Source organism: Lacerta agilis, chromosome 13 (assembly GCF_009819535.1).
Source record: "Lacerta agilis isolate rLacAgi1 chromosome 13, rLacAgi1.pri, whole genome shotgun sequence".
In the NCBI taxonomy this organism is placed as follows: Eukaryota; Metazoa; Chordata; class Lepidosauria; order Squamata; family Lacertidae; genus Lacerta; species Lacerta agilis.
Window position 1 is genome coordinate 25,485,085 of NC_046324.1, and position 22,897 is coordinate 25,507,981.

The 22,897-nt window shown below is 45.6% G+C and overlaps 1 protein-coding gene across 1 annotated transcript; it reads left to right on the forward strand.

Annotated features, from left to right (window-relative positions):
- Window positions 1-2,227: 2,227 nt before the first annotated feature.
- On the forward strand, window positions 2,228-22,629 carry NOX5 (NADPH oxidase 5). The gene is given in 18 exon segments (XM_033167653.1): window positions 2,228-2,563; window positions 3,195-3,345; window positions 4,375-4,585; window positions 10,022-10,256; window positions 11,558-11,711; window positions 12,771-12,946; window positions 14,102-14,284; window positions 15,327-15,459; window positions 16,739-16,887; window positions 17,276-17,371; window positions 17,374-17,442; window positions 18,139-18,183; window positions 19,020-19,152; window positions 19,272-19,428; window positions 19,844-19,898; window positions 20,006-20,105; window positions 20,728-20,894; window positions 22,359-22,629. Coding segments are annotated over 18 exon segments (2,466 nt in total). The 5' UTR covers window positions 2,228-2,443; the 3' UTR covers window positions 22,491-22,629.
- Window positions 22,630-22,897: the final 268 nt, after the last annotated feature.

Genomic DNA, 22,897 nt, shown 5'->3' on the forward strand with positions numbered 1-22,897 from the left:
GCCTTCTATGTCTTGTTCAGAGTGCAGTCTGACTTGACTGTTCAATCAGCAAAGAAGATACTAAATGTTGCATCTTAACAAAAGGGATTTTCAGTATTAAAGTAGGTTTAAAAATACTTTTTGTACCATAGGATCTCCTATGGTACACTAGGTTACATCTTTTTTATACTGAGTTAGAAAGTACAAAAGATTCTGTAAACTGCTGGGGGGGAGAAGTCTGAGGAGCTAGGCAAAGAAGTCTCTGGACAGACGCTGCAGGTAACACACAGCTTTTTTTGTCTACCCCTGAAGTGTTGTGGCTTGACTAGCTTGCATGAGTCTTCTTGGAGTTATTCGTTTTATGGTCTCTTTATGCTCTCGCTTTGATGTTATCATCATGTGAATTGCTAGATAAATCTGAAGCAAGGATGTGTGTGCTGATGAATGAATTGTCCTTCCTCTGGGCAATGAGGTTAAATTAAATGACCCTTTAGTCCCTACCCGTCCTGTGATTTGGGTGAGGTACATCATGAAAATCTCATTTCATGATGTTTAAGGATGATGGTTATTTTTGCCTAGGGAACTGGATCATTACTTGGCCATGAGTGTTAATAGTCATGCTCAGCTGAAAGAAAACAAACTTATTTGATACTTAAGTCAGTGATACTGCATTAAATGGCATTCACAGTAACAGTCCTCCCCTGACTAATGTGATTTCCATCAAATTGCATTCTGACAAAAGGAGAGCAGCTAAGGGTGAATGTGTGGACATATTTCTGCAATGTTTTTCAGTGTGCACAGAGCTATAATTCTTATAGCCACAGCAGTCTTCCAAGGTAGGTTACATTGAGGCCCAGACTGACTACTCAGTGCATTTCATGACAGTAAACCTGCTTTTCTCACGCCACAACTAATCAACACTTGCCATATTATACCACTGGTGGCTCCTAATCTGGTTAAGTAAAGTACACGTATACCTATACAATTTCTCCTTCAGGCTGGGCTTTACCTTCCAAAACAGGCAGCTTAGCTCTCTCTCACACATTATAGCATCTTTTCTGCATCAAAAAGAGAAAAATATAAGTAGCTTCCTTGCTGTTACCTGGTTTTGACATTCCCATAGCAACCCACCTCCAACTTTGGTGTCACAAGCTCACCCATCATCTGTTGCTTTACAAGCAGGATTCTGTTCAAAGATGAGTAAAAAGGCTGCGACATGAATGGGACATATTTTCCTGTGTGTTTCTGACAGCTAGAAAATAAAGGCACAGCATGACTCAGGTTGTGTGGACATGATCCAATCTTGCAAAGGTTAGGTACTTTAATTAATGTAAAGAAAAGACAGGTGTCATCACAATCAGCTGCATTTTAAATATAATGCAGCAATAAATAGCCAATCTCAAGCTGAGGATAATGCAGAAGAAAAAATTGTCTCGAGATGACGCTTTTAAGTCCATGGGGCTTTAAGCACTCATGTGAGCAACTTGAACTGAGCCAAGGAACTGGTACAGCTTTTTTGGAACAGAAATTACATGAGTACTAAATGGAACTCATTGGTGGCTACATTTTGGCTCAGTTGAAGTTTCTGGGTCACCTTCAAGGGCAGCCCCACATAGAGCACATCCCAATAATTCAGTCTGTAACTTACCAGAGCATGGAGTACCATGGCCAAATAATTGCTGTGCAAAAGGGGACAGATGGCAAACCAGGCAGAGCTGGAAATAAGCCAATAAGGCCACCGGAGCCACCAGTGACAATGTTGCATCCAGGAATATCACCAGCCTATAGGCCTCCTTCCAAGAGAGTGCAGCCCATAGGACAATTCCCATGGCACTAAGCAATAGCCCCTCATTACAGCTTTCAGGGGGGGAACTGCCTGCCTTGAAGTTAGGAGCAGAACCACTGCAATACATTGCCCCCAACCTCCACATCCCAGAGCCACTCCAGAAAGATACTGTGGTCAGTGTATCAAAAGGTGTGGAGAGGCCAATGAGAACAAGCAGGATCCCACTCTCCCCACCTCTCTTGATGAAAGTCATCAACCTGGTAAAAGGAGACACAATCTTTTCAGTCTCTTGAGATAGGTATGACATCCAGGAAAGCACTCCAGGTATAAATGAAGGGCCATAACTCACCTCAAAAGCAGGTTTCAGAGTATGGTTAGTTTACTATTCTGTTTTTACCAGTGTGAGGATGTCATTCAGATTTTCTGCCTACTATACTTTCTGGCAATAAAATCATGAGAGCTTTGATGTCACTAGGGTGCAATATCTAATTGCTCACAAAACACTGAATGACTGTCCCCTTTAACTAGCATGTTCCGCCATACCTGAGATGGTTCCTTCACACTTTGAAAACTATCCTTTACAATGCAAAGTTCAGATCGGAAATCTTAACAATCAGCCCAAAGTTGACTGCAAATAACATTTTTAAAGGTCCTGCTGGTTTCCAATTTCTTAGCACCATGAACTTAGATGATGACACAAAGTGGCTCGAGTGGGTAGCCAAACAGTTTGAAAGTATCGCTGGGGAAGATAAAGAGATCGACCTGGAAGAATTCAAAGCTGCTCTCAAGGTGAAGGAGGCAAGTTTTGTCAAATGGGCGTAGGAAACCCAATTGGGCTGAGGATTATGACAATGCAACAATGTTTTTGCTTAGAACGGCCCCTGTGTGAGGAAATATTATGAAGATATTTGGCTTTGCCCCTTCTTTGGGAGGGAATTTGTGCATATAGATTTGTGCATGTGTACCTGGAGATGCTTAACTGGGATTGGTGTGCAGAAGAAGGGGGCTGATGGAGACTAGGAGGTCATGGGCAGAGAAGGAGGTGCTGAAGAGTAAAATCAGCAGTGCAAGGCAAAGAGTGGCAGAGAATGAAGGGTAGGGAGAAAACCTCATTGCAGGGCAGGGGGAGAATGCTGGCATCAGTAGGGACCAAATAAGTAAGGGAATGTTGAAGATTGGGGGATTTGGGGCTAGGTCGGGGGGGGGGCGTTTTCAGAACCTGTTTTTAATAACCAGCCAGATCTCCCTTTATCTGAAAGTCCCCAGTTCACTAATATTTCAAGTACTCGGTTGCTTCTATTCCCATAATACTGAAGCAAGGTCTAAATAAAGACTAGTGAGAAATTGGAGGGTGTGTGTCTGATTTCCACTCCTGGATTAACCCCTGCCCCCCAGTTGACTTTGCAAACATTTTCGCCCTCTCCTATAGTCCTTTTTCGCTGAGCGTTTCTTTGCTTTGTTTGACTTGGATGGAAGCGGTACCATCAGTTTGGACGAGCTGCTGGAGGCCTTGAAGCTGCTGGTACATGGAAGTGAAACAGACAAACTCCGGTTCCTCTTCCAAGTTTATGATGTGGACGGTAAAATTCCAAAACAGCACCCTTGTTCACTTGCATTTTGTCAAAACAAGATCATTGTTCTGCTCAGCATTGGCACCTTAGGGCAGTAACTACCAATGCTCCTGGCTTGGTCCATTCACATGGAATGGTAAATGACTGCAGCAATGTTTTCTTATCAGATCAGTAATGTTTTTGTAATTGACATATATGTAGCCTTCATTTTGGTGCAGAACTTTATTTCTGTTTTAGTGCCAGCATAACTTGATTGCATCTCACTGTATCCTGAAATAAGTCTTCAGAAAGTGTATCAAATCATGGGCTATGAAATACAGCGGTACCTCGGGTTACATACGCTTCAGGTTACATACACTTCAGGTTAAGAACTCCGCTAACCCAGAAATAATGCTTCAGTTTAAGAACTTTGCTTCAGAATAAGAACAGAAATCATGCTCTGGCGGCGCAGCGGCAGCGGGAGGCCCCATTAGCTAAAGTGGTGCTTCAGGTTAAGAACAGTTTCAGGTTAAGAACGGACCTCCGGAACGAATTGGTAAGTTCTTAACCAGAGGTACCACTGTATGTTGGAGCATTTACAAGGCTAGCCCAGCATGTCCAAATCCATTGTGTTGGTTGTTTCTTCGGTGCATTAAAAAATGGTTATGAAAAAGTCCTCAGGTTTTTTTAGAGGCAATAATTTTATAGCTTGTAGTGATTTCATATTTGTGTGTGTGAGTGTGTCATTGTTGTTGAGCAAAATGCCCTCAGTGGGCCCACTTCCCGAGTGTCCCCTCCTGCTTGCCTCTGTCACCCCTGCCCATTCACACCACTGCTTCTGCTTCTCCTTGCACACCTGGAAACGACAGGTGAACAGGCAGCAACAGGAAGGAAGGAGAAGCAAGAAAAGTGAGAACACCCCATGCCTCTCTGGGCCTCACACAAGCTCTGCATGGGCCTGTGTTGCGGTAATCTAATCTAGAGGTTCCAACTGCCTTAAATCTGGCCTGTTGCAGATTAATTTATTTGATGCTGACTGGAGATCCTCTTCCACTGTAGGCAGTGGGTCCATTGAACCTGAAGAATTGCGCACGGTCTTGGAGTCATGCCTGAAGGAGAGTTCAATATCTTTGCCAGAGAAGAAGTTAGATGACCTCACGTTAGCCCTTTTCGAGTCGGCTGACTCTGACAACAGTGGGTCCATCACCTTTGAGGAGCTGAGGGAGGAACTGGAGCGCTTCCCAGAGGTCATGGAGAACTTAACCATAAGGTATTTCTTCTTCCACCTTCTTATCCCAACTTTTCTCAACCCATCCAATGCCCCCAGATGTTTTGGACAATTCCCACCACTCCCGGCATCATACAGTCATGCAGGCTGGGTCCATGGGAGTTGTGGCATTAAAACAGCTGGAGAGCACCAGTTGGGGAAGACTGTCCTAACCCTCTCTGTATCCTGTAACCCCAAATTCCCCCCGAAATGATGCTGCACAGTCTACACAGGAGTAAGGCGGTCAGCCAGGCTCCTCATCCCCAGTTCTGTCTTACAATTCCTTCTCCCACTTACAGAGGATCCATCCCATCAAAACCACACTTTTAATATATTTTATTTTTAAAACTTTTCGCACCTAATTTTCAAAAGAAACTCAAGGCCCGGTAACAAATCCATCCACACAATGATGTTGACATAATCAAAATCCCGTTAAAACACCCAGCATGATATTAAACAGTAACACAAAACACCAAACTACTGTAACAAATTCCCAAAAAGCCATGCAACAAACATCAAGAGAATAAGAGAAGAGAAATGTTATCTGAAGGCCTTCTTAAACAGGTTTTTTTAATCAGCTACCTAAAATTTTGCTGATAATAAGTGAGAGTGTGGACTATAAAGAAGGGTTGCCGAAGAATTGATACTTTTGAATTATGGTCGTGTGGGGAGACTCTTGAGAGTCCCATGGACTGCAAGAAGATCAAACCTATCCCTTCTTAAAGAAATCAGCCCTGAGTGTTCACTGGAAGGCAGATCCTGAAGTTGAGGCTCCAGTACTTTGGCCACCTCATGAGAGAGAAGACCTAATGTTAGGAAAGATTGAGGGCACAAGGAGAAGGGACGACAGAGGATGAGATGGTTGGCCAGTGTTCTCAAAGCTACTAACATGAGTTTGGCCACAACTGTGGGAGGCAGTGAAAGATAGGCTGCCTGGCATGCTCTGGTCCCATGGGTCCAAAGAGTCGGACACGGCTGAACGACTGAACACAACAAAATTATGCTGGGCTGGGCCTGACACCACCTCGCTTCTTAATTTTTCTAGTTTTAGAAGTTGTGCACCCATCAGGCCAAAAGTTTGGGCCAAAGAGCCTTGGGAAAAATACCACCACTACCACCACCACCACCCAGCAGCAGAAAGAAGGTGGTGGTATCAGGTTTCAGTGCCATCTCTGCAGGCTGGGTGGCTGCGGGCTTGAGAATTGTAGCTCTCAAGCAGCTGGAGGCACCATGTTGGGGAAGCCTGCTTGAGCATTGACTCAGCCTAGACAGGTCATTTTCATTGGCAGCCTAAGAAATACTTTCCTCTTTGACACCTTGAAATGTTCTTGCCAGCAGCCACCTGGGTTTTAGAAATAATTACCGCCCCCCCTCCACGCCTTCCTGCTTGCTTCACTAGGATCAGAAACTCGCTCTGGGAGCCTCTGTTGAAGGAAAGTGCACCCTTTTCCCTCAGCCACAGTTGCCTGCATCTCTGGGGATGAGCTGCATTCCCCTGCTAGTTTCAGCTCCGCGTAATTGGAACTCTTGAGCCTGCTGCCGCTGCTGCTGTCATCTGTCATTGCGGCGGAAATCTGCTGCGGCTTGCAACACTGGGGCAGAGAGGACTTCGGTTTCCTTAGCAGAATGAAAAACAGCCAATGCTCTTGTGGCACCCTAAAGATTAATGCATTTATCCCTGCAGATGCTTTCATGGATGAGAGCCTGTTTTGTCAGGTGTGCTTGGCTGTGGGTTCTGTCCAACGAAAGATGCCGCGATAAATCAGTTCCCATCTTTTAAAGGTCCCCCAAGTCTCTCGCTGATTTGGTTGCAGAAAAAAACTAGAGCAGCTGTCCCTCCGGAATTCACAAGGATCAGTGGTCAGAAGGAGAAAACTCCCTTTGGAAAAAGAGAAGGGCTGTATTTTTGTCTCTAGCTGCTTCCACAGTGGAGCCCTCTAGCGCTGCTGGGCTGTTGCTTTTCTGCAATTAACCAGAACCAAAATTAAAACTTAGTATAGCGCCATATTATCTAGCAGTAACCTGTCCTGTGGCCAAGACGGGTCCTTTGCTTACTCAAAAGCAAGTCCCATTTATCATGGATTCTCAGCATCATGATTTGAGTGTTTCGTCCTTGCAGGTTCAACCTGTTTTGTTGTTGGCTCCTGAGAGAGAGCCAGAGGGAAATTAGCAATGAATAGCCTCTCTGAGGCTCTGTGTCAGTTTCTTTTTCCAAAGCAGTGTCATGCCTATCTGTGACCTTGTGCCAGATGTGGAGTCACCGGAGGACAAACCAGACACCCCACAGGTCAATGACCTTGAGGAGCAGGCAGGTTCTCCTATAGGGTCCTCTGGGTTGATACCTGCTGGAGCTGTAAGAGGAGAATGCCGGCACCAAAATCTCCAGTTCCAAGCCAAAGTGCAATGGCATAGCATGCATCTATGGGCCCAGTGTGGGTAAGGAATCCTCTTGTAAGGCATCCCTGAAACTCATTCAGTACCAGAAGTAGCTGCCAGGGTGATGTCTAGGATGCCAAAGTATGAATGGTCATGCTCTTGAGCCTTCTAGTTGCTGGAAGCAACACAGGTCTCTGGCTCCTTGCTCCTGAGTCTATTTCCTTCTCTTTATCCATGCCTAAACTCCCTGTCATGCTGAATGTTAGACTGCTGTCTGACCTGCCCCCTGGATCATATTTTGGACCTAAACTGCTTGACCTTGGTTTGTCCAGACCGCAATACACCTGCAATCCTGCTTAAGCCAACAGGGACCCAACCCCGGCTGGGCTGCACTGGAACAAGGCAGTCCTGTGGCTGTAGAGACCAATACGGGAGAGCCATGTTTTGTTGCAACTGGGGCAGATGAAGGCATTTGGCTTTGCTGCTGCTGATGCACCATGGTGTTTCTTCTCTCTGTGCTCCTACCAGCAGTCATTCCTCCTCTGGTCACTGCTGAGGATGCATGATCTGTCTCCAGGCACTGCAGTTGTCCGCAAAGGATTCCCACAGGCAGCGTAGATGTTGCCAGCTTTCATGTCACATTTGCAGACATCTTTGTAGCACAGAGTTGGTCTGCCAATGGGCCTGGTGCCTGAAGCCAGCTCCCTGTAGAGCACGTCCTACCATCTTCCGTTCTGTGGATGGCAAATGACAAAATAGCAGTGAACGTCACGGTTAAAGAAACAGGAATGTGTGGAAGCTCGCGAGCCAACCGATCGCACACATGGAAAAGCTGAATCTGAAATATAATAAAGCCTACATATGGAAGCAAAGAATGTCAGTTCCAGAGAGGAGCCAAGGCAGAACCAACCTTTACCTATTGCTTTACTTGTGAATTCCACAGGGCTTAGACAAAGTCTAATGGACTTTTCTTTGTGTTAAGCACCTGGCAAGGACTAAGTCATGCCCAATCTGGGGTCTGCTGTCCAGTTCAGTGCTTTACTTTTCAAGCAATCCTTTGGCATCACAGACTGGCATCTCTAGTCTAAAAGAGAAACGACAGGCTGCAGCAAGAGGGTCCATCGAGCAGATCCTGCATCTTCTGAAATCTTTCCATATGTGATAACAGTCCTCTGGTACTCGAGTGAACCAGCAGGTGGTTCTGTGTGACCACTGAGGCTAGAAGCACATGCTGTTCACAGAAGCCAGACCCCCGAGCTATCATGCTCCAGTATTTGAATACATATTGAATTGTACACTGGCCTGAGCTGCCTCACCCAAGGCAGAAACATACACCCACTAGCCATTCTTCAAGTCAGCCCACATAATCTTGTCTCCAGTAAGCCACAGTTCAGCTGCACTGTGCCGCAGATAACTCGTGCAAGTGAGCCAAGCCACATGCTATGTGGGAAAGTACATTTCCCTCTGTGCTTTTCCAGTTCACCTGCCAATCTGGCCCTGGGAGAAACTATTTTCTAACCCCCAAATGACAATCAGTCATGCTGGGAGGTTGAAGAAAACAACTGAATAACAGTGGTTGTGTCACACCATACATTGAAAGCACATAGCCTCCCCCCAAAGAATCCTGGGAACTGTAGTTTGTTAAGGATGCTGGGAAGTGAAGCTTCTGAGGGGGTAAACTACAATTCTTGGAATTCTTCAGGTGGAGGGAGTCATGTGCTTTCAAACAGAGGGGGGAATGTTCTCAGATGTCCTCTCTAAAGAGCCTGTGGGAAAGCAAAACGTTGTGGTAAAAGTAGGATTATGTGAACATTAATTTTGCCCACCCAATATCAGGTCTATTTCTTGGTATATTTAGGAACCTAGAAGAGCCTGTTGGATCAGGCCAGGGGCCTGCCTGGTCCAGCATCCTGATTCTCACAGCGACCAACCAGATGCCTGGGAAACCTACAAGCAGGATTCGAGTGCAGGAGCCCTCTCTCCTGTGGTTTCCAGTCCTGCCCATTGTCCCATCCTTTATCCCACCAGCCCCAGTAGGCAGCAGCTGCCATTGTATAATAAATTCCATATACTGCTGATGAGCTCAGGGTTATGCAAGCTATGTAGCCCAAACAGGTCTACTGAGAACCCCAAGGTTTGTAGACACTGAAAAATATTTACAAAGAAAACCTAAGAGGCCCCCTCCAAAAGGAAGAAAGAAAGGTAAACTCAGCTCAATTAAGGTTTCACTTGTGGTTTATAGAATCCTGAGAGCTCTATTTGCATTCATGAGTTGGAAGCAAGGCTGGCGTTCTAGTGAGCAATTAAAAGAGCAACTGTTTGCAGTATGATATGTGCATCGGGAAGAGATGCCCTCCTGAAACTTTTGTGAACTGCTAACTATTGCTCAGCTGGAAAGTGTATGCTTCTTAGGGCGTGTTGAATTATCCAGCTTTCAAATTCCAAAAATAACTTGGGAACTCAAAAGAGTTTTGCTTAAATCAATATAATTTAGTTTTGCTTGGTTAAGTAAGATGTGTGAAAATTGCACGGAAGCCTTAAAAAAAAAGATTTCCAAGTATGCAGAGATTATATATTAGTAGTAGTAGTAGTATCTTATCTTATTTTTGCAGAAAGGCAGGCTTAAAATGATTTAGTTTTCAGAAAGCCGTTTTTGTGCTTATTCATCAGACGTAGACTTACCAAGCTGCATGTTGTCCAGTCACATCAACAATAGCAGATTTGTATTCCTCACACCCCAAACCATATTTTTAAGACCGCTCACTGAAGAAATTTGCAAAAAGTAAGTTTCACCCCCTAAAACCAGGGAGAGGGCCTTCTCGGAAGTGGCACCTGCCCTGTGGAACAACCTCCATTTAGATGTCAAGGAAATAAACAACTACCTGGCTTTTAGAAAACATCTCAAGGCAGCCCTGTTTAGGGAGGTTTTTTAATGTTTGATGTATTTATTATGTTTTTAATATTCTATTGGGAGCCGCCCAGGGTGGCTGGGGAAACCCAACTAGATGGGCAGGGTATAAATAATAATAATATATCTCTGGGTCTCTCTCTCCCCTCTCACAGTGCTGCAAGCTGGTTAAAGCCCCCCACTGCTCTCAGGAAGAGCCATGCACCACGCTACCTGCGCCCAGCCTATTGGCATAACAACAGGAGCAAGCTTCTCTTCCTGGGCAGCTACCTGTGCTTGAACATCCTCCTCTTCGCCTTTGCGGCCTTGAAGCATGTTGACTCTGGCCCCTGGATCATGTTGGCCAAAGGTTGCGGTCAGTGCCTGAACTTCAACTGTGCATTTATAGTGGTGAGTAACGCGATGTAATCATTACGTAGTGAATGTGTTAAGCGTACAGAAGTGGCAGTGGTGGGTCAGAGCAGAGGTCCGGCGAAAAGACGGCGCAAGAACAAGTTAATTCTCTCTGTTTGTATTCTATGCTGCTCCTCTAAGGCTAATAAAAACCCACAGCCTCCAGTAAGTAACTCAGGTGGTGAGTACCAGCAAGATCTGAGCCACAGTAGGGCTACTGAGAAACAGGAGGGCAATATTGGCCATGCTGGGTGGAACCTCAAGGTTTACAAAAGTACAAGAAGTCTTTAAAATATTTTTTTTAACCTATTGAGGACTGAAGATACTCAATAAGTTGAGTGTTAGTTGGAAAAACAAAAACAAAAGAAGAAAAGATTGGGGAATGCAATGGAGTATCTTGGAGAAGGGCATGGCTGGCTCAGCCACCATGATACTCCATTCCATACCACCAACACCAGAACTGTGGAAAGGAACACTTTGTTGCAGAACCCCTTATTGGTTTCTGTCGTCAAATCTCGCCTGTTGCTGCTTAGGTGTGCTTTGAATGTTTGAAATAAATAGATTCGCCTACCCACATTCTGTATCTGACAATGCCCAGGTATTCACAAGCATCCTTGGCAGCCATCCTTGATTTTGTCCAGGCTCCGGAAGATGCTCATAGCCAAGAAGTGGAACACAAGCTTTGCATGCATAAATTCAATCCCCTGGCATCTCTAAATGGCTGGGAAAGCACATGGGCTTTTTTTCCAGCCGGAATTCACCAGAACTGAGTTTCGTCATCTCTTTGGTGCATTTGCGTCACCTCTGTAGCTTTGCGGCACTTTGGCATACCGCTTTGTGTGCATGTTGGAGGCTGCGTGTGGGGGTGGCACAGCAATTGGTGTGGTGTAGGGTGGCAGTAGTGTGGTGGGTGCTCCCCTCAAAGAAGCTCAACAAGTTCTGTCACCTCTTCTACAAAAAAAGCACTGGGAGCAGTATCCCTGATGCTGCGAAGAGCCACAACCAGTCAGGCTATACAGCTAGAACAGGCTTCCTCAACCTCGGCCCTCCAGATGTTTCAAGACTACAATTCCCACCATCCCTGACCACTGGTCCTGCTAGCTAGGGATCGTGGGAGTTGTAGTCTCGAAACATCTGGAGGGCCGAGGTTGAGGAAGCCTGAGCTAGAAAGACTAAACTTTTGACTCCGTATAAATCCATTTCATATGCTTGTGGAGCACTGTCCTTTCAGAAGCATGGCTGGTGCAAACACGTGGCTCTTCAACTAACTTCTACAGCTATTTTCTCGCCACTTGAAGGTGCTGATGTTGCGCCGATGTTTGACCTGGTTACGGGCTACCTGGGTAGCCAGACTTCTGCCTCTAGACCAGAATGTCATTCTGCACCAGCTAATGGGCTATGCAGTGGCGCTTCTAACAGCGGTTCACACAGGGGCCCATGTGGCCAACTTTGGTAAGTGACAGTTTTCTAATTATTTATTTTTTAAAAAATTATATGGCATTTCAATCCTACCATGCCTCCTTTGAAGTAACAGGTAGGCCTGGGGGCTCTGTGGACTTTCCGCTTCCACCATAAGGACAATAAGGAGAAAAATGATTTTTCCCTGTGGTGCTTGCATCTTTTTTTAGGCTACAGAAAAATTGACTTTTTTAAAGAGTCCAATAGCACAATCTACACAGGTGTAAATGACTTAGCGCTAATCTCCCCCCCCCCTTTTTTTAAAAGAAGTGTGGTTTTTACATGTGCAGTGATGCCTATTGCCATGCATATCCACATAGGCACACTTGAACTACTGCCTTTGCCCATGGTGTCATTTTATCAGCATATTGTTTTTTTTCCTTAATCAGGATTTTAATTTGCGCTAAAACACCTATTTTTGAAAACTGAAATATTCACACGCAATAGTGCGTAAATCAGAAATGTGGGGTTTTTTTTTTGCATACATTAATGTATCGTTGTGTTTTGTTTCTAATGGGTGTCTGCTCTGGGATTTCTGGATGGTACCATTTTATCATCTCGTTCGCCCACTCCAATCTTCCAAGTTGCTCTAAAACTCTTTGAAACATCTGTTTAAAGTTTTTGAAGCAATTGTGCCATAGCAGTAAAATAAAAATGTGCTTTAGTGCATATCTGGACAGTTGTTTAAAATAGAATTGTTTAAAGGTCTAAAAGATGCATGCTCTGGTCCTTCTCCAACACCTTGCTCCTTGCTCACATGCTTTGATGTGGGCAGAACGGATCAGGATGTTCACATACAGAAAGTACTATCTGCTTGAAGAAAGGGTGTACACTCCCTACATTCCCTGCCTACACAAACAGACATACTGTCTGCTCCAACATGCCAGGGGCTTATGGGAGTTGTAGTCCAACTCTCATCTGGATGATACAAGGTTGGCGAAGGCTGTCTTAGAGCTTCATGGTTCATATCATAACACAGAATGCCATTATCACGGTGCTAGTCGCTGCATGACTTGTAATCTCTTAGTGGTGGTCTTTCTCTCTCCCCTGTAGTGAGAATGTCTCAGGTCAAAGGCACCTATCAGCTTTGGGAATACCTCTTCACCACTCGGCCTGGGATTGGATGGATTTATGGAACTGCCTCCCTCACGGGTCTCGTGCTGCAGCTCCTCATCGCCCTTATGCTGGTGTGCTCTAGCACTTTCGTCCGCAAGGGTGGCCATTTTGAGGTCATGTGCTTGACTTCCTCCTTTCTGTTGCTAATGTCAATAATAATAATAATAATAATAATACAGTGGTACCCCGCAAGACGAATGCCTCTCACAACGAAAAACTCGCAAAACGAAAGGGTTTTGCGATTTTTTAGTTGACTCGCGAGACGAATTCGTCTATGGCCGTGCTTCGCAAGACGAATTTGTCTTGCGCAGTACCACTGTAAGCCGGCTGGAGCCGCGCCGCGCCGCGTTTTAAAGCTGCAGCGAGCGAACAGCAGCCCTGCTGTTCGCCCGCTGCAGCCTTACAATGCGGCGCGGCGCGGTCCGGTGCCGGTCGGAAGAGGCACCCCCGGACTTTTTCCCCATAGGAACGCATTAATTAAATTTTAATGCATTCCTATGGGAAACCGTGCCTCGCAAGACGAAATTATCGCAAGACAAAAAGACTTGCGGAACGAATTAATTTCGTCTTGCGAGGCACCACTGTAATAATAATAATAATAATAATAATAATAATAATATATAATGATGATGAATTTATTATTTATACCCCGCCCATCTGGCTGAGTTTCCCCAGCCATTCTGGGCAGCTCCCAACAGAATATTAAAAACACGATAAAACATCAAACATCAAACATCAAACAACCTCCCTAAACAGGACTGCCTTCAGATGTCTTCTAAAAGCCAGATAATTGTTTATTTCCTTGACATCTGACGGGAGGGCTTTCCACAGGGCGGGTGCCACTACTGAGAAGGCCCTCTGCCTGGTTCCCTGTAACCTCACTTCTCGCAGGGAGGGACTGCCAGAAGGGCCTCAGAGCTGGACCTCAGTGTCCGGGCAGAACGATGGGGGTAGAGACGCTCCTTCAGGTATACAGGGCCGAGGGTGATTGCCTTGCAAGTCAAGTAACTCCAAGTGTCAGTGATCTCTTTTGAGCTTTATTTATTTTAAATTATTGTTGTGCCCTTCATCTGATTTTAACTTTGGGCTCATCCACATTTCCACTTGTCCAGTGGACACTTCAATCCACAGAAAAGAACGATTGACGGTTGAACCGATTCAGCGGGACTCAGCGGGTTTCCCCGGGGGAAAGTGGTGGGACAAGCAATCGTTCAAAATACCTCCTTGCTCTCTTGAATAAGTAAGATGCTCTTCTTTGTCACCAGCAGGTCTTCTACTGGACTCACCTTTCTTACATCATCATTTGGGCTTTGCTAATTGTCCACGGTCCTAATTTTTGGAAGTGGTTTGTGGTGCCTGGATTTCTTTTCCTCTTAGAGAAGATCTTTGGTGTTGCCATGTCACACGTTGGAGGACTGTACATAGTAGAAATCAACCTCTTGCCCTCAAAGGTTTGCTTCCCAAACAATGATGAATTAAAAGGGGAAATGTGTGAAAATACCTAATTTTCCGAACAGAGTAGAAGTAGAAGTGAGGTGGCTTGAGCATCTGATTTGATTTCCCCAAGCTTACAGATCATTCTGATTTGTTGCAGGGGGGTTATAAGATGTTGTGTCAACCCCAGAGTTTTCTGTGCATTTTTAACATCAGTTTCCTTACCCCAGAAATTCATAGCACCCTAGAATTGCAGAGTTGGAAGGGACTCCAAGGGTCATCTAGTCCAACCCCCTGCAAAGCAGGAACCACAGCTAAAAGAATCACTGACAGGTGGCCATCCATCCTCTGTTTAAAATCCTCAAATGAAGGAGAGTTCACCACCTTCCAAGGTAGTACATTTCACTGTCAAACAGCTATTACCGTCAGAAAGTTATTTCTAAGGTTTAATCGGAATCTCATTTATGGTCATTTGAATCCCTTGGTGTCAGGTTGTACCTTATAGAGCAGGAGAAATCAAGCTTGCTCCATCTTTCATGTGATTGTCTGTTCAGATATTTGAAGAGGGTACTCATATCACCTCTCATCCTTATCTTCTTCGGGCTAAACATACCTAACTCCCTCAATTGTTCCTCATAATAACAATCATTCCGAATAGAATTATTTTTAAATGGATTTGCTGTGCAAGAGCACCAAATCCACTGTAAGGCTGTATGCGTACCATATAGTTAAAGCACATGACTTCTCCCAGAGAAGCCTGGCAATTGCAGTTTACTCCTCACAGAACTACAATTCCCGGCACCCTTTACAAACTGCAGCTCCCAGGATTCTTTGAGGGGGAGTCATGCACTTGGAATGCGTAGAACATGCGCAGCCTCATTGTGCAACCTGAATTTGCTGACATGCGACAGAATCCCAACCTGCTAAATAATGACCGTCTGGAAGCCTCCTATAAGCTGAGTGGGAATTGTGCTTCCAGGTCATATGCAAACAAGAAGTTGCCTGGGTGACGGCATTTCCTCTCTTCACATGTGCCCCATCTTGCTCTTTTTGATCCAGGTTACTCATCTGGTGATCAAGAGACCTCCGTTTTTCCACTACAAACCTGGTGACTACGTGTACCTGAATATTCCAGTCATAGCCAAGTATGAATGGCATCCATTCACCATCAGCAGTGCTCCAGAGCAACCAGGTAGATCCCAAGCCAGCTGGAAAGCAGCCTGGGCTGGGGTTTAAAGGCAAGGGCATCAAACAGCCCACACCAACTTGGTGCCCTGCAAGTGTTGTGGGAACGGTTGCACTCATGTCCTGCATGAGTGTTTCCCATTGAGGCACCTAGTTGGCCACTGTGAAGACAAAGCATTGGACTAGATGGATCCACTGGCTTGATCCAGCAGCCAGGCTATCCTTATGTTTTCTTATTATATTATTTTTTAAATTATATACTGCCCAATACCCAGGGGTCTCAGGGTTGTTCACAGAATAAAATCAAGATATAAAACCACAAAATTCCTAATAAAAATAAAAAAGCAACCCAGTACCCTTCCACACAAAACTCCCCCCCCCATTTTTAAAGGGCATAAGTGTAAATCGGACCAACCAAACACCTGGTGTAAAAAAAAAAAGGAACGTTCTTGCCTGGCACCTAAAGGTGTATAATGAAGGTGAACTTCCCTGGGGAGAGCATTCCACAGATGGGGAGCCACTGCAGAGAAGGCCCGTTCTCGTGTTGCCACCCTCCGGACTTCTCGAGGAGGCGGCACACAAAGGAGGGCCTCAGAAGATGATCTCAGGGTCCAGGTAGGTTTATAGCTCAAAACCAGCACTTATGCCAACTCCTCCTATCAGTCCCAGCCAGCACTGCCAGAAGCTATAATCAAAAACATCTAGACGGCACCAGGTTGGCGAAGGATGGCGTAAAGGGTGTAGAAGCCTTGATATGTTTTCCGTCTGGTCCCACAATCTGTCATGCCAGGAAGAAAGAGTCCCATGCTATTGTCCCAGAGCAGCAACTCTGCTGTACAGATCTACTGAAGCAACCCACATCAATGCTGCGATGGATTTCTCTCTGTAGAAACATTGATAAAGTCCACTTCTCTCCCTAATCCCCTTCTTGTGACCCAGGCTTGATATTCCCATTGGTTTGTATGTGCTATGAAATTAACATTGGTCCTGTTCCTCCTTTTTTTCAAAATCAAGTTTGCAATATTCCAAAAGGCTTGCAAAGCTCAGATCAGGCTCGGGACATTTCAGGTATAATCCCTTTTCTGGTGTTTCCAGCCCAACCAAACCTTGACACCTCATCATTGAGGCTGCTGTAAGTAAGTGGTGAGTTCCTGCCTCCTAATTTGGGATAGGTGGCCTTGATCTGCTTCTTGCTATGAGGTGGGTAAGCTCTTGGCTCAGTTTAACAAGGACAGCTAAGGCTGCTTGTGTTCCTCACTGGGTAACTTTCTGCTTTCTCTCCAAAGGGACCATCTGGCTGCATATACGGTCCCTGGGACAGTGGACCAACAGGCTATATGAATACTTATGTAATCAACAGGAGTGTCATGACCACAGGTCTGAATGGCTGGACAGAAAGGCGAGGAAGAAAAACAGGTCCCAGAAATGGGTGCAGGTTTGTGATTAAAACAACAACAACTCAGTGACCACGATTGTGGGGTCTTCTATGGCATTTTTAAAAATCTTAATGGATTGATTCTAAGTTAAATTCTTTGGCATTGTACTGGATGCACACAGTACTGGGGGGTTATGGGGTGGGGGTAGAGGCAAAGCTGAGGCTCTGGGCATGCTTGGACATTCATTGCATAGAGAAATCATTTCCGTATGGAGCAAGGTCTTTTGTGGAGAGGGGGATTACAATTTGGGCAGAATACTGTGCACAACCCATCACTGACTCACCCAGCCCTTGTCAAGTTGTGGACAGCAACACAGAGCTGAAGCAAGACCAAAGCCAAGAGGGCCGCAAGTCAGATCCTGCAGCTCACCATGAACTTTTGTTCCAGAAATGTCTCTTTGGCTCCTCTGACCTGGACCAGCCTGTGGCCAGCAGTTCCGATGAGATGGTTGAGATCTTAACTTACATGCCCATCAGGCATCCAGCTGGGAGACTGCGAGTGTTGGAGCAGCAAGCCAGTGCAAGGAGGGGAACACACAACCCAGAAGAGGAAAGGTGTGGCTTCTCCTGGCAAATATGTGTACATTCCATCCTTGATAGATCTGCTCCTCTCCCCCACAGAAAGGCATACTTCAGCTCTTGCTATATGGCAAGGAACCCAGAGGCTGTGCAGCAGGGCTTAGCTTCCTTCAGGAGTGAGGCTACAGGAGGCTTAGGTGCTTTCTTGAATCTTGACAAATGTGCAAGGAGAACAGAGCAGAAGCAAACAGACTCCTAAGACAGACATGAAATTTTGCACCAGTTCCCCTGTGCTTCCAGGCCAACATCTATATAGCACTAAACTCACAGCTCTATTCCTCTGTTTCTGAATGAAAAAAGTTCAGCTTCTTTCATCTGTCCTTGCAGAGTGCTGGTTTCAGACTTGCAGGTAAATTGCCCTGTTAAGGGAACTTGCACAATCATTAGGGAACATCAGCACTGTGAAATGACAGTGTATATCGTTGGTGTGTTTTTTTCTGTCCTTTAAAATATAGATAGATAGATAGATAGATAGATAGATAGAGTTTCCTTATTCTTTGTTAAATAATAAAAATTAAAAATTTAAAAAAAAAATTAAAAATTAAAAAGAGATAGGGGAAAATGAGAAAGCAAAACAAACAATAATTTACAGAGCCATCCACCCCTAAACAGGGCTCTTTTTCTAATGGGATATGGTGGACCTTTTGCTAACAAGAACATATTTGTTAACAGATTCCTGGCAGGCTTAGTGAGAATCAGAGACTCTGTAACATCAAGGTAAGATCTGCTGCTGCTCCTCTATGAAATGCCTTGAGCACCCACAAGCAGGCCAGGTTCTGTACAGACTTTAGAAGCATCCCTTCCCCAGAGACATTGGGGGGGGGTGAAGGAGGGAGCAACCAGGTATCAGGAGAAAGCTCAGGGTGTATCAAGTAGCTGAGTACAGAAGTCAAAGTTTGTAAGGCTTAATAAAAGGGGCAGGCAGACACTTGGAGAAAAAAGAGGTGGGAATGTGCCCTGGGCAGAGACAGAAGCATATCATCACCTCCAAGACCACAGTCTGTCTTAGCGTGTGTCAGGTGATGCTAAGCTAAAATGTGGGAGAGGATTTGGGACAATCTTAAAAAGACTCCCCTCACTTTTGATGCAGTTTAAATCTCTCAGAGTGAGAGGAAAGCGAAAGCTTTGCTTGCCCTCCGTTCTGTCACGTAGCCAAATCTAAATTGGCTATATCTGGTGCTGTGGTGACATCATGTTTGTTACACAATCCCCGATGGGCTGGGATCATGCAGGGAAGAAGCCCTTCCAAGAGAAAGTTGGCAGCAAGACAGCAACCAACAGGAAAAGCCATGGCCGCAAAGAGGCATCCCATAAGGGAGGGAAAGTGGCAGCTAGTGGCAATGGCAGGGTTTGGTGAATCGCTAGGCAAGCCAGGCCCAAATGCAGGCCAGGATTCTGAACTCCCACCGTTGTGTATTCTTCCTTATCACTAAGAAGATTGTTCACTGAAAGCTCAGTTAACTCCCCTGCGGTCTCCGAGGACAAATGGTAACGTAACAAGCCAGATTTACCACGAACAGGATCAAATCAGTGTCGTGCTGTTACCTCCCTAGTGTTACATCGATGGTCCCTATGGGACTCCCACGCGAAGGATCTTCACATCAGAGCATGCTGTTCTGATAGGAGCAGGAATTGGGATTACACCCTTTGCCTCCATTTTGCAAAGCATCATGTTCAGGTTGGTCCGCTGCAGATTAGAATCAATTCTTTTGTCAAAGTTGCAGAACATGCATTTCGCCCCCTTTCCAAAACTAGTTTTAGAATGTGCCATCTTTTATTTGATCAACATCTTCTGCAAGGGTGAGGAAACCTTTTCAGCCTGAGAGCTATATTCTCGCATGGGTACCTCCTGAGGGTCAGGGCAAAAGCAGGTGTCTGTACCCTTGTACAGCAGACTAAATCCCAGCCACAAAAAAAGCCAGAGGTCACCACTGATGATGCATCTCTACAGTCTTCATCCAGGTAAGCAAGAGGGATGATCGCAGGTCAAAGACACATTCCAGCCTTCCCTAAACATTCAGGAAGTGTAGCTCTGGGGAGGAAGTGTGGCTTACTGAGAATCTTGATTGATGAATAGAGAGATCTGCCTTTGGTTCTTGGAGGTCTGCATCCCACCCCAAACCCTCTTCCAGCCTCAGGTCTCCCACCCCTGGTCTACTGTCAAAAAGGCAGTATGATTCGAAACCTTGTCTACTTCCTGTAAACCAATACATGCAACTTTTAAAAATGGTTGCACCTTTTTAAAAATCGCCATTGAACTTTCCAAGTAATAAGCAACAGCCATTCCTGGTTGTATTTGTTAATGCCAGCTGCTAAGAAAGGCTGGCAATTCTCTGCTCACCTCAAAAGATACCCTATAATTTTTCTTTCTTTCTAGACACCGTATGCGAAAGCAAACCTCTTCTAGCCAGGAAAATATGAAACTCCTGAAGGTGAGGTGACGTCCTCAGCTGTGGCTTGGACGTTTGTGCGGAAAAGCATTTTTTTGCTACAAAACAATGAACAGCAGTAGCAATAAGTAAAACCTTCTTGTCTTTAGGTTGACTTTATCTGGATCAACAGAGACCAAAAATCATTTGAATGGTTTGTAAGCCTGCTGACCCAGCTGGAAATCAATCAGGCCGAAGAAGACCCTAGCAGTAGGTGACCAATTTTTGTCTTTGTTTAACCGTGACCCAAATTGAACACCATCCTCAAGAGGATGAGCCAGAATGATGCCCCTGGTGTTTTCAAGGTGCTTAAACTGTGGGTTGGATGCATTTTGATGGGGAAACCGGACTGAATTCACACATGAACCATTCTACACCTCCTCCTTCCCCCAGCTCCCTTCATCCCTCACACACACACACAGCCAAACAAAATAAAATAAAAATTATTTCCAGTAGCACCTTAGAGACCAACTAAGTTTGTTCTTGGTATGAGCTTTCGTGTGCATGCACACCTCTTCAGGTATCTTCAGTTAGAGCCACATCTCATGAGGGCCAAAGATGGGAAGGGGCTATAGCTCAGTAGAAGAGCCCCTGCTTTGCAGTCCCCAGTGGCATCTCCAGGTAGGGCTGGGAGAGGTTTCCTGAAGCCCTGGAGAGCCACTGCTGCCTGTCAGTGTAGACAATACTGAGCTAGATGGACCCAAGGGTCTCAGTCCGTATAAAGCAGTTTCCTCTGTTCCTATGCAGCTGGTGGGTTGAGGCGAGGGTCACAAACACCTGAACCCCCAACCCCCGGCTTCAGATATCTTTCCATGTTCCTTCTGGTGTGCAGACCGCTTCTTGGAGATGCACTTGTACATGACCTCTGCGCTTGGCAAGAATGACATGAAGGCTATCGGCCTGCAGATGGCGTTAGATCTCCTAGCCAAAAAGGAAAAGAAAGACTCCATCACAGGCCTCAAGACAAGAACCCAGCCGGGGCGCCCAGATTGGAACAAGGTAGACTGCACTAAGCGACTTTTAACTAAGGTTACCAGATTTTTTTCCCAAAGAATCCGGGGACACTTTTTTTTTTTTAAGAGAAAAAAGATATTTAAAAAAAAGTTTGTTTTTTTGTTTTTTTTATAGAAATAATCTTCTCTTCTATGATCTCCTCTGTCTCACGGCCTTCCTCTCTGGAGCTCTAGCCGCCATGGAGTAGGCTCTGGTTGGGCCTGGGCTCCGCCACATATCCTTGCCCTCCTGGTGCTTTCCTACCTCTCCTCAGTGGCGGCAGCGGCATGGCAAGGTTGGGGCTCCCCTCTTTTTTCTCCTTCCTCTTTCTCTCTCTTCCTTCTCCTTCTCCTCTCCTCCTCCTCCCTGCGTTGGCTTCAGGGTTTCGGCCTAGTGGCCAGGTGCTGTCGCTTGCGGCTTGATTTGGGTCACGGGGGGCAAGGGTCAGCGGTTCCCCCAGCTGACGCGCTAGGCGTCCCCGGTTCCCCCTTGGCAGTGTCACCCGCCATTTTGCCTTGCCAGAAGTCCCCATATGATGTGTCTTGTGCCGTTGAACCAATCATGCAACATTCATTCCCTACTAATAAATCTACAACACTTAAAATATAAATCCGGGGACATTAAATGAAATCCGGGGACATTCCGGGGACAGATTTTGTCCGGGGACAGATTTGTAATTCCAGGGACTGTCCCTGGGAAATGGGGACATCTGGTAACCATACTTTTAACATAATTTACAACAGCTTCCTCCCCCCCAAAAAAAACCCCCCGGTGCCCCATGTATTTATTTGAGCTGCAGCTCCCAGCAGTCCCTGACACCAAAACAGCTGAATGGCACCAGGTTGGGAAGACTGATTCCCAAACATCCTTGTGGCTGTGATATGAGCTGCTTTTTAAGAACAGATTCTAGGTCAGTGTTTTGGGGACTCTGGGCTCGTCCATACTTCTGTTTGTCACATGCCGAGAAAGCACAAGTGCTTCTTCGAGATCCCATAAATCTGAATCAGAAGAAACATCCATTGGGTTTTCTGCGGGCTGGTGTTTATCCAATTTAGCGTTAAAGAGTGGCTTTTCCCTGGTAAAAGTGGCAGGACAAATGGAAAATCACTCAGGCAGTGCTGAGAAAGTGGAAAACTTCTCGGACGCATGCTTTCTAGGCACCAGACAAGCAGAAGTGTGGACAAGCGCTGATACAGGGGAGGGACCTCAGGTTCAAATGCCCGCTCATCCTGCTCAGTGGATTCCCTTGGCCGGGCAGCCTCAGCCTAACTGACCCCACAGAGCTTGTTGTGAAAATAAAATGGGTGCTGGAGGGACCTTTGGAAGAAGGGCAGAATAAAAATGCAATATATTTCTTTAAAAATGCATTTGAGATGTATTGGGGGAGCCCAAGGCGAGGCCAGCACCTTCTTCTGAAGCTTGAAAAGAGATGTTAGATTTCTGTCTTGTATCTCTTTCCGGTACCCCCAGCTCTTTCAGAAACTAGCGAAAGAAAACAAAGGGAAGGTCCACGTCTTCTTCTGTGGCTCTCCAGCTCTTGCCAAGGTCATCAAAGCTCATTGCGAGCAGTTCAACTTCCAGTTCTTCAAGGAGCACTTTTAAGCAGCATCCCTGGACCATCCTGGACTGAGATGTTAAGGCTGCAAGTGATGCGTGAGTTAAGTAGGCATTTTGATTTGTGGAACAAAACATTTGTGGAATAGTTCCCCAAGACCCCCAGCAATTTTCAAGTGGTCGTTAGAAATGTGTGTGTGTTTTTAAAGTATTTTTTATTAAAGATTTTCTTGATTTACAAGGGCATGTGCAATGTCTCTCTCGTATTTTTCCCATGTAACATTTTTACAAATCAGTTTCGTTTGTTGAGACATTAGGAAGAAAAGGGGGAAGAGGTGGGCGGGGTGGGGAAATGGGTGGGGTGGGCTATAACTGCTGTCCTAGGGATACTTTGCGAATCAACCTTTCCTCTGCGTTTGAATGGGCCAAACTACACATTGTGGTTAATCATGTAG